The sequence below is a fragment of the Zea mays genome, chromosome 4, assembly GCF_902167145.1.
Source record: "Zea mays cultivar B73 chromosome 4, Zm-B73-REFERENCE-NAM-5.0, whole genome shotgun sequence".
Classification (NCBI taxonomy): domain Eukaryota; kingdom Viridiplantae; phylum Streptophyta; class Magnoliopsida; order Poales; family Poaceae; genus Zea; species Zea mays.
In genome coordinates this window covers 159,370,767-159,382,447 of record NC_050099.1, presented here as the reverse complement: position 1 = coordinate 159,382,447, position 11,681 = coordinate 159,370,767, and the positions used below count along the sequence as shown (strand labels likewise).

The 11,681-nt window shown below is 51.9% G+C and overlaps 1 protein-coding gene across 1 annotated transcript; it reads right to left on the bottom strand.

Annotated features, from left to right (window-relative positions):
- Positions 1 to 354: 354 nt before the first annotated feature.
- Positions 355 to 2,248, bottom strand: LOC103653895 (protein FAM32A-like). Its single transcript, XM_008680704.4, has 2 exons — positions 968 to 2,248; positions 355 to 849 (listed from the first exon to the last, which is right to left on the bottom strand). The coding sequence occupies exon 2, from the start codon at positions 843 to 845 to the stop codon at positions 507 to 509; it is 339 nt and encodes a 112-aa protein (XP_008678926.1). The 5' UTR covers positions 846 to 849; positions 968 to 2,248; the 3' UTR covers positions 355 to 506.
- Positions 2,249 to 11,681: the final 9,433 nt, after the last annotated feature.

The window sequence follows — 11,681 nt, the reverse complement described above, 5'->3', positions numbered from 1 at the left end:
AATTTAGCCAAGTTCGGTTAGGTGGGCAAGGATTTCCAATTGGTTCTCACGTCCATGAGCGTTTGTTCCGATTCAGAGAAAATCGAAATAATATATACAAACTCAATAATAATTCTTTGCATCAAACATCAATCAATTCGATTTGGTTTAGACTGCTTCAGGTGGGCCTCGATTCAGCCAACTTCATGTTGCATCAGAAGTTGTACTTTCTAGTTTTTAATCTGTTGTTAAGCTCTGCCAATATATTGAAAGAAAATGAGTTCCCTTGAAATATCAAAGCGGGTCGTATTTTGAATAAAATGAATGCAACTAAATCGGGCAACAAAAAAAGGCTTAAACACGGGATCAAAATACTTGGAACAAGCCTTTGAAAATAAATATTGTCTGCTGGTGGCAACAAGTCGTTTTATAACAATTGTAAAACGATACATAAAATGCTAACAGAAAACTAGATGAACCCACACAGTATACAATTATTTGTGCGTAACACAGCTAGATTGGCCATGTTAGCCAGGGCCAACTTTGGGGATGTCGTAGTGGTCGCTCAGCTTAGCCAGGTACTGGTTGAAGTCCTGCATGCGGTCCTTGTGTGACTTGTTGGCGACTTTGGCTATCTTCTGCATGTCGATCTTCTGCTTCTGTTCCATGTATCGACGCTCTGCTGGTGTGAGATGGTCATAGTCAAGATGTGAGTTCCCTTCATCTACATTCTTATCAGATTCAGTCTGAGACGACTCCTCACGCTGGTACTTTTTCTTCTTTTTCTTTACTCCACAATCTTTCACGTCCAGCGCTTTACCCTTCAACTTCAACCGTCCCCCAACGACGTTTTGGTATTCCAACATCTTGCTGTAACAAAGAAATCTAGTAAAGTTATAGAGAGACTGCCGTTAAACACGAGAGACGGAACTGCAGACGTTGTAGAGAGACTACGAACTGAAGGGATTACACGCTAAATATATAGTACCTAGTCACACGGGATTGAAGCGTCCAGAGTCCGTGTCCGAGCTCCTGTTCCACGCGGTGTCCGTGTTCGTGTCCGAGTCCGGGTCCGAGCTCCTGTTCCACGCGGTGTCCGTGTTCGTGTCCGAGTCCAGAGTCCGTGTCCGAGTCCAGAGTCCGTGTCCGAGCTCCACGTTTTGGTGCAGTTCAGTCTTGTGGTTGTGGGGAACAGTATTTGTCCGAGGCCCATCCTCGCGCGGTGCTCCCGTGCAAGGGCAGGTTCTCTCGTGCGGGCTGCGGTGCTGTGCGCTGACGTCGGCGCAGCCGTGCCGCCTTGCGGAGCCGTCGCATCTGTCATGCTGCGGCGGTCGCCAAACTCGTCGTGCCTGCACCGTTGCTCCTCCGGGAACACAAGCGACCCCGACCCCGGCCGAGAGGAGACCTTGCCGGACCCGTGCGACCGCAGGCCGCTCTCGCTTCGACCCCGGTCCATGGCCTCCCCGCCGGCAACCCCAGACGCTCCCCGAAGATAGACGGGCAGGCACCGCAGCCACTCCACTCGACGCCTTTCCGCGCCTTGCTATACTTGGCTCGCAGTGATGCCTGACTTTTGGGTTCGTCGCCGGTTTATGCTAGCGGTGGTGCTCGCGGTCGCGTGACGGCGGGCGAAGCAGAAGGTTCCGGAACAACGTAGAGCTGAGCAGCCGCAGCCGGCAAGCCTACAAGGCTACAACTACAATACAGTCAAAACTTATGCCTGTCGTCTTACTGCCCACAGCCACAGGCCACAGGCCACAGATTGGGTGGCCAGGTCGCGTACGTGGCATGCCATGGCAGGGGTTCGGTAGGAGGTGCGATTAGATGATTGGGTTAGTTGGAATCAAAAAGATTTGGCAGCGTGATTTAGGCCGCGAGCGTTCCGTCTTCTCCGCTCCGCCGCCGCTCTCTGCTCGCACAGACGCACAGGCACGGAGTTGCTCGCTTCTCCGCCGCGGCGCCGGCGGCCGTCGCTCGCTCGCTCCGCGCCTTCGTGGGACTGCCGCTCGCGTTTGCGTTCGCGTCTCCCCTCTGCGCACTGCGCTAGTGCGTTGTGCCTCCGCGGGCGGAGGAGGAGAGGAAGACGCTGCCGGCCGCCGGCGGCTTAAAAGGGCTGGGACGCAGGGCACGATTATCAGTTTGTGCCTTGAGAGTTGCATGTTTCGCATAGATCTTATCTAAGAAGCTAATGATCGGTGAAAAACAACTTCTACTTTATCTGATTTCAGTTTTTTTTCTAGAGAAGCAACTGAACTGCTAAGCAGCTATTAGCAGGTACCGATCTACGAAAAGATTATGAAATAAATTATGCAAGAAAAAACAAGAGTGGACTCACATTTGTGACAGAACTGCAGAAGTCTTGAGTTCTCTTCAATTTATAGAACTCTATGACATAGCAAAAAAAAGTTATTCTCATAGCCAAAAAGAAAACATCAGGACGATCACATAATAGTCTAGGATTTACCTAGAATTGTGATTCAATTTATGACTTCTTTAGATATAAAGACCAATTCTTAGCTATGTCTATAAATTAGTCAAAATTAGCTCTAGTGCATCTAACAGAAGGGTTAATGTAACACCCCTGGTGTTACGATAACTAAAAATTTTTGTATGTCATCATCTGCACTTGCATTAACTGCTTGTTACACATAGAATGCATTCACTAGATCAAAAATTTTACAATAAGATGATGTTGTGTGCAGACTACAGAGTAGAGGACCTAGTTAAGGATCTAAGCTAAACAAGAGCAGGTCATCCCTTGAGCAAGTAACAAATTGACTTTGAGTCTTGAAGTGCTAAAGGCAATTTCTAGAGTCTATAGAAAATTTGTTTTCAAAGATAGATCAAGTGGAAGAAATACTTGGACCGAAGGATTAACTGCAAAATCCTAAGGCTTGAAAACCTTTATTGGAATTGAGTGTAAGCAAACAACTCCTAAATCAAGGATACTTTGGACCTGAGTTCTATAAGCCAAAGTTGGATTTGAGATTAAGGAGCAACTTTGCTTTAGGAGGATGGATAAGTTTGCTTTTGATATGTGGATTAGAAGTGGTGAAGCACTTAGGGTGGTTGAGTATCTATAAGCCCTAAACTTGCCCAAAGGTGGAATTTAAAATCTAGAAAGGATTGGTTAAAAGTTCATATACCAAAGTTGTAGAGCTTGGAATAGTGAATAATTCTTATTTGGATATTTCCAAGTTTTATAGAGAAAATTGGAGTAATTCACAAAAATTCAGTTTTGGGTTCATTTTGGAACTTCTGAAAATATATAAACTAGTCAAATTTGGACCCTTGTAACTTCTGATCTAGGACCATTTTGAAGATGATCATTATAACAAAGTCATAGAGCTACATGAGGAGTATAAGTTTGGTTAAGTCATCTAGCTCTAAAACTATTTGGAACTTAGAGAAAAACTGGTCCAAAGTAGAGCTAACAGAGTTTCTCGATTTCAGACTTGGTAGAATTCGGAGTCTGAATTTCAGCAATTGGAGCAAACTTTGGGCTATTGTAGTTTGGAATCCAAGAGGTTTTGGTTAATGACCACTATAGAAAAATTGTGGGATACGTATAGGAGAACAACTTTTATTAAGTGTGACAGCCCTGGAACTATATACAACTAGGAGAAGAGGTGATCCAAAGTGGGGTTGACAGACTTTTGAGTTTTCAGATTTGGAACAGTGACTGAAACTGAGATTTCAATATATATAGCTGTTTTTGGAGCTCAATTGTGCCTAATCCATGAGGTTTTGGGCTGTAGAATATATAGAGGTATTAAATACCATATGATGGTGAATAAGTCTCCTTAAGTGACTTTGGTTTGATCCTACACAAAAGTTGGAGAGAAAGCTTGCTCAAGGTTGGACTGACAGACAGTGCTTTAACTGCATTTGGTTCAGTTCTGAAATCTGAAATTTGTTGTATGGTGCCAAGTTTGGAGCCCTTTTGTGGTTGTTCTATAAGGTTTTGGACTGAGGTTTTTATAAATGAACTAAATACCACCTAATGGTGAACAACTTTATTAAAGGATAATGGACATGATCCCACATAAAAAGTGGTGTAACAGCTGCTCAAAGTTTGACTGTCAGGTGGTTGGTGACTTAGTCTATTCAGAACTGAAAATCTGAAATCAGTATTTTTAGTGCAGTTTTGGAGCTGTGTAGTGCCTGTTCTAGGTGCTTTTGAACCAAAGTTTCTGCAGCAAGCTTGAAGACCATGTGTTAGAGAACAATATCCTTTAAGTAAGTTGGGCTTGACCCCACACACAAAGTGGTGTGAAGACTGCCCAAAGATGGACTTTCAGTTGCAGAGACTGAATTTCATTCAGCTGCCTGAAAACTGAATTTACAGTGTGTGGTGTCAGTTTGGGAACACTTTTGTGACCATTCCATCATGTTTTAGTCTAGGAACGATATAACAAAGTTGAAGACCATATAATGGTGATCAAATCTTCTTAAGAAAGTTTTGTTTGGTGTTGCACAAAAATTGAGTAAACTGTGCCCAAACATTCTTTGTCAGGCATGTGTGTTCAGTTTCTTGTTCAGTTAGCTGCAGCTGAATTCTAGTGTTTTTACTCAACTTCGGGGCATTATAACTCTTGATCTGTGAGTATTTGACTTAGGGCTTCTGCAGAAAACTTGTAGAGTTTGGCTTTGTGAACATGTTTTGTGAACCAAGGTTGGCTTGTTGTTACTAAGAACCGGGAGAAAGATTGCTTGTAGTTGTGCTGTCAGACTTTGGGAGTTTCAGCACTAGGTTCCGTTTACTGAAGCTGAAGTTCATTGTTTTTCATCTGACTTTGGAGTTCTCCTTTGCTTTGTCCATGACGTTTCGAGCTGCAGTCCCTATAGAAAAAGTTAGGGGATAGTTTGGTGAACAAATTGAGTTAGGGGTGATATCTTTGTCACCACTTGAAATCGTGAGATTAAAGGGGGTCAAAGATGGGGTTCAGCCGGTTAGTGCTCGGTTCTGTTTCAGAAAACTAAAACTTCTGTAGTTAATGCATGAGTAGGGGCAGAGCTCGTCAACGTCGCTCTCTTGCGTCATGATTCGGACCAAGGTTGAGATATGGATGGGTGTTGGCGAGATGGTAATAGAGGGTAACACCAGTGCTTCAAATATCTACGCCTAGAAGGGTGTAGAGTTTATCCACAACCGATGACCTCTCTGCCTACTTGCCTTCTGTATGGCGCCACCGAATGAAATCATCGTGTCCTTGCATGATGGCACGCAGTTGCTTTGTTGTGTCATCCTCAAGTGTCGTGGTAACGTCCTGGAGAGTTCCTTGTGAGGATAAGCTCTGGCAGGACGGCGTCGACTCTTTCTTCTGCTTTTCGGTGCCAACAGCCATAACCATCCTTGCTAGCAAAATTTGCATAGCACCATCCTTCCCTGTCCACTCCAGTTAGCCGCGCGCGTTCGCCTCTGGCTTGCGCATTAGTGAGCTGTTTGGCTCGAGCTATCACGCAAAAATAGTACAGGTGTTGTTGCCTTCCCCATCACGTTCGCCATCGCCGCCGTGGGGCTGCTGTCGTGGCCAGCGTTCCATGGTGAGGGGTTCTCTGTTCCGTCGCGTGTTTCAGCATTGTAGTACCACCGTAATGCTTATCGACCAACTATTTTGGTCCCTATCGCAGCTAAGGTGCCAGAACATCACCTCGCCGGTTGGAGAGTGCCTCTGTATTCCGCCTCAGCGTCGATGACCATCTACGAATTCTACCGCCCTCAACGATGTGCGTCTCGGGTCGTTGGTGAGCGCCTAGTGACGTCAAGGGCCTAGCTCAATCTTTGCTGCGTCGTAGTATTTAGAAAGTTGCCACACCGCTGGTAAATATTGTTGCAGTCGTTGTTGTCGTTCACAGCCACCTGTTGCTCAGCTTCTGCCCCAGCTAATTAGTTGAAAGGGAAATGTGCCCTTGGGCCATTTCTAAGTATTTTGGTGATTAAGTGTCCAACACAAACAGTTATGTGTTAAACTATGCCAAATGGTGCATAAAGTGCAAATCAATACAAAGGTATGATTCTAGACTTATTACATTGGTTTTTGTGTACTAACATATTGGTCTAAGTGCTAGAATCAGAGAAAAGACAAATGGAAAAGACTTGGCTCGAGCAGCCAAGACTCTGCTCAGTCTGAGTGCACTGGACTGTCCGGTGGTGCACCGGACAGTGTCCGGTGCGCCAGGCTGGCTCTGGTGAAAAGGCCGCTCTCGGGAATTGAACGGCGGCGTACGGCTATAAATCACCAGACTGTCCGGTGGTGCACCGGACTGTCCGATGAGCCAACGGTCGGCCGAGCCAACGGTCGGCCGCGCAATCCGCGCGTGACGCGTGGCCGAGCCAACGGTTAGAAGGGGGCACCGGACTGTCCGGTGTGCACCGGACTGTCCGGTGCACCAACGGCTCCAAAACGTCAACGGTCGGCTGCGCCAGAATAGGAAAGAGATCTGCACCGGACAGTGTCCGGTGGTGCACCGGACTGTCCGGTGCACCAGTCGACAGAAGGCAAGAATTGCCTTCCTGGATTGCTCTCAACGGCTCCTAGCTGCCTTGGAGCTATAAAAGGGACCCCTAGGCGCATGAAGGACAACACCAAGCACACTCTAAGCATTCTTGATCATTCACACTCCGTCTTTGCGCACTCAATTGGCATTCTTAGTGATTTGAGCTTCATGTTAGTGGTGAACCTTGTGTTATTCATTTGAGCTCAAGTCTTGGCTGTGTGTGTGCGTATTGCTGTGGACTTGTGTGTGTGTTGCTTTTCCCACTCTTACATCTGTGCTTCTTTGTGGTCATCTCAGTGTAAGGGCGAGAGGCTCCAAGTTGTGGAGATTCCTCGCAAACGGGAAAAAGTAAAGGAAAAAGAACACTGTGGTATTCAAGTTGATCATTGGATCACTTGAAAGGAGTTGAGTGCAACTCTTGTCCATTGGGACGCCACAACGTGGACTAGGCAAGTGTTGTACTTGGCCGAACCATGGAATAAATCTCTGTGTCTCTTGTGCTTGTTCTCACTGTGTCAATTGTGGTTCACAAGAGCTCTCCTTAGCCACTTGATTTTATTGTGCTAACACTTAATCAAGTTTGTGGCTTTAAGTTTCAAGTTTTCACAGGATCACCTATTCATCCCCCCCCTCTAGGTGCTCTCAATTGGTATCAGAGTCGTTCTCTTCAAGAAAGGGACTAATCGTTCGAAGAGATGGATCCTAAGGGAAAGGGGATGGTGGTCAACGACAATGAGAAGGAGTCCATCTTCAACGAGCCAAGGGACGACAAAGTCAATGACTCTGGCTCAAGACAAAAGAAGAAGGACGGAAAGAAGAAGAGACACATCAGGAAGGTTGTCTACTACGACAGCAACGAATCTTCCTCTTCTCAAAAGGACGACGAATACGAGGAGAAAAAGAAAACGGTTAACTCGAACTTTTCTTTTGATTATTCTCGTATTCCGCATAATTCCAATGCTCATTTGCTTTCCATTCCACTTGGTAAACCCCCACACTTTGATGGAAAGGACTACGGATTTTGGAGTCACAAAATGCGTAGCCACTTGTTCTCTCTTCATCCAAGTATATGGGAGATAGTAGAAAATGGAATGCAATTTGATAGTTCGGATAACTCCATGTTTATTAATGAACAAATCCATAAAAATGCACAAGCTACTACTGTTCTTTTAGCATCTTTGTGTAGGGTAAAAATGGAATACAATAAGGTGAGCGGCTTAGATAATGCCAAGCAAATTTGGGACACCCTCAAGATCTCACATGAGGGGAACGACGTCACCATGCTCACCAAGATGGAGTTGGTGGAAGGCGAACTAGGAAGGTTCGCAATGATCAGGGGAGAGGAGCCAACTCAAACGTACAATAGGCTCAAGACCCTGGTCAACAAGATAAGAAGCTATGGAAGCACGAGATGGACGGACCACGACGTCGTCCGACTTATGCTAAGGTCTTTCACTGTCCTTGATCCTCATCTTGTAAACTCTATTCGTGAGAATCCTAGGTACATCAAGATGACGCCCGAGGAAATACTCGAAAAGTTTGTGTCGGGGACCATAATTAGGGGTACCCTCAAGGCTCCTAATTCTCAGCTGGTAACCCCCATCAGCATAAAGCTGCAAAGGCCTGATGGGAGCGATTAAGTCAGGGATCGGTCCATTCGAGGGACTCGATCACGCCTCGCCCGAGCCTAGCCTCGGACAAGGGCAGCCAACCCCGGAGGATCTCCGCCTCGCCCAAGGCCCCCCTCCAGCGGCGAACATATTTCCGGCTCGCCCGAAGCCATGTCTTCGCCAAGAAGCAACCCTGACCAAATCGCCACGCCGATTGACCAAATCGCAGGAGCATTTAATGCAAAGGTGGCCTGACACCTTTATCTTGACGCGCGCCCTTCAGTCGACAGAGCCGAAGTGACCGCCGTCACTTCGCCGCTCCACTGACCGGCCTGACAGAAAGACAGCGCCGCCTGCGGCGCTCCGACTGCGGTGCCACTTGACAGAGTGAGGCTGACAGGTAGTCACGCCCGCCCGCAGGCGCCATAGGAAGCTCCGCTCTGCCCGACCCAGGGCTCGGACTCGGGCTAAGCCCCGGAAGACGGCGAACTCCGCTCCGCCCGACCCAGGGCTCGGACTCGGGCTAAGCCCCGGAAGACGGCGAACTCCGCTCCGCCCGACCCAGGGCTCGGACTCGGGCTAAGCCCCGGAAGACGGCGAACTCCGCTCCGCCCGACCCAGGGCTCGGACTCGGGCTAAGCCCCGGAAGACGGCGAACTCCGCTCCGCCCGACCCAGGGCTCGGACTCGGGCTAAGCCCCGGAAGACGACGAACTCCGCTTCGCCCGACCCCAGGGCTCGGACTCAGCACTGGCTTCAGCCGACGGTCTCCGCCTCGCCCGACCTAGGGGCTCGGACTCGACCACGGGCACGGAAGACAGACTCGACCTCGACCTCGGAGGAGCCTCCACATCACCCAACCTAGGGCGCGAGCCAGCCACGTCAATAGGAGGCACCATCATTACCCTACCCCGAGCTGACTCAGGCTACGGGGAACAAGACCGGCGTCCCATCTGGCTCGCTCCGCCAGATAGGCAATGATGGCGCCCCGCACGCTCCCTGACGACGGCGGCTCTCGGCCCCCTTACGGAAGCAAGAGGACGTCAGCAAGGACTCAACCGCCCCGATAGCTGTCCTTCCGCCAGGCTCCAGCACTCCTCCGACGGCCACGACATCACACCAACTGGGTGCCAAAACCTCTCCGGCTGCCACGACGGCGTGTACTTAGGGCACTAGCTCTCCTCTGCTAGACACGTAGCACTCTGCTACACCTCCCATTGTACACCTGGATCCTCTCCTTACATCTATAAAAGGAAGGACCAGGGCCCTCTTACAGGGGTTGGCCGAGTGGGGACGAGGACGAGACAGGCGCTCGCGTGAGGCCGCTCGCTCCCTCTCCCGCGTGGACGCTTGTAATCCCCTACTGCAAGCGCACCCGACCTGGGCGCGGGACGAACACGAAGGCCGCGGGATTTCCACCTCTCTCACGCACGTCTCCGGCCACCTTTCTCCCCCCTTCGCGCTCGGCCTCGCGCCGACCCATCTGGGCTGGGGCACGCAGCAACATTTCACTCGTCGGCCCAGGGACCCCCCGGTCTCGAAACGCCGACAGTTGGCGCGCCAGGTAGGGGACTGGTGCGTGTTGACAAACAGCATCCCGTCAAGCTCCAGATGGGCAGTCTCCGGCAACCTCTCCAACCCGGGACAATGCTCCGTTTCGGGAGTCTTGAGTTCATGTCCCTCGACAGCAGCTACGACATGATGCTCCTTCCACCGCCGTGCGACAGCGACAATGGCGGCCGACAGCCCGCTTGCCGGCGGCGGAGTCGACGACGTCTTCCCCGCGTGGTGGAAGAACAACGTTCGAGCTCACCCCGTCCTCTCCCCCGCCGACGGAGGAGGAGGCGGGGCAACCAAGGCCAGGCAGGAGGCAGCGCCTCGTCGGCTGTCGAGCGAGTCGACAGCGACAGCGCCAGCGCCCCAACGGGGGGGCGCGTCGGGCATCGACCTCGCGTTTGAGACGAAGACGAGCGCCGTCTCCCCGCAACACGCCGATTCCGAGCAAACGGACGACGCCAGCGCGCTCGCGAAAGGCTTGCTGGACGTCACCCTCGTACCTGAGACGACGGTGCGGTCAGTCCCCGACGTGACTTCACCGCCCGTCGACCAAGAGGTACCGACCGATTCCCATCTCACGCCTTTCAGATTCAGCCTCGAACCGTCAAGCGACCCCGCTTTGGCGGACGCTCTCGTAGAGGCGAGTCCAAACCCTCTGGGGTATCGTGTGCGGTCACCCTGGGACCGGCTGACGGACGTCTCGACCTACGGGCCCTCTGGGTCCGAGGAAGACGACGCGCCCGACTTCTGCTGGGATTTCTCTGGACTTGGCAACCCCAGTGCCATGCGGGACTTTATGACTGCATGCGACTACTGCCTTTCCGACTGTTCCGACGGTAGCCGCAGCCTCGGCGACGAGGACTGCGGCCCAAGCCGCGAATGTTTCCACGTCGATCTAGGGGGTCCCTCCGAAGGCAACCATCTCGGCATGCCGGAGGACGGTGATCTCCCTAGGCCGGTGCCTCGCGTTGACATCCCATGGGAGCTAGCTGTGGTCCCCGTTCCGGTGGGGGGTCACGACCCACAGCTCGAGCAAATCCGCGGGGTGCAGGCCAGGCTCAACGAGGGGCAGGAGCACTTGAGCCGATCCGCCGGGACGTCGGGCAGGAATGGGCAGGCCAGCCTCCGGCCGGAGAAACACGTCATCTACCCCAGGGCTTCTAGCACCGCATCGCCGATGATGTCAGGGTCAGGCCGCCACCCGCATCCAGTGGGGTCGACCAGAACCTGGCTGCAGCAGCAATGCTTCTTCGTGCGATGCTAGAGCCATCAACCACCGAGGGGCGGCGAATCCAGGGAGAGCTCAAGAATCTCCTGGAAGGCGCCGCGGTCCGACGGGCCGAGAGCTCCGCCTCCCGAAGGCAGGGGTACCCCTCGGAACATCGTGCCGTGACTTCCCGATTTATGCGGGAAGCCTCGGTCCACACCGGGCGCACGCGCAACACAGCGCCTGCGGCCCTGGGTCACCTCGGCAACGAGCACCATCACCGCGACCGTCGGGCCCATCTCGACGAGAGGGTGCGCCGAGGCTACCACCCCAGGCGGGGAGGACGCTACGACAGTGGGGAGGATCAAAGTCCCTCGCCCGAACCGCCCGGTCCGCAGGCCTTCAGCCGGGCCATACGACGGGCGCCGTTCTCGACCCGGTTCCGACCCCCGGCTACTATCACAAAGTACTCGGGGGAGACGAGACCGGAGCTGTGGCTCGCGGACTACCGGCTGGACTGCCAACTAGGTGGAACGGACGATGACAACCTCATCATCCGCAACCTCCCCCTGTTCCTCTCTGACACCGCTCACGCCTGGTTGGAGCACCTGCCTCCGGGGCAGATCTCCAACTGGGACGACCTGGTCCAGGCCTTCGCCGGCAATTTCCAGGGCACGTACGTGCGCCCTGGAAACTCCTGGGACCTCCGAAGCTACCGGCAGCAGCCAGGAGAGTCTCTTCGGGACTACATCCGGCGATTCTCGAAGCAGTGCACCGAGCTGCCCAACATCACCGACTCGGATGTCATCGGCGCGTTCCTCGCCGGCA

What these genes read in the sequence shown, in the direction of transcription:
- LOC103653895 (XM_008680704.4), bottom strand. Translation starts at nt 845, where the DNA reads ATGTTGGAATACCAAAACGTCGTTGGGGGACGGTTGAAGTTGAAGGGT.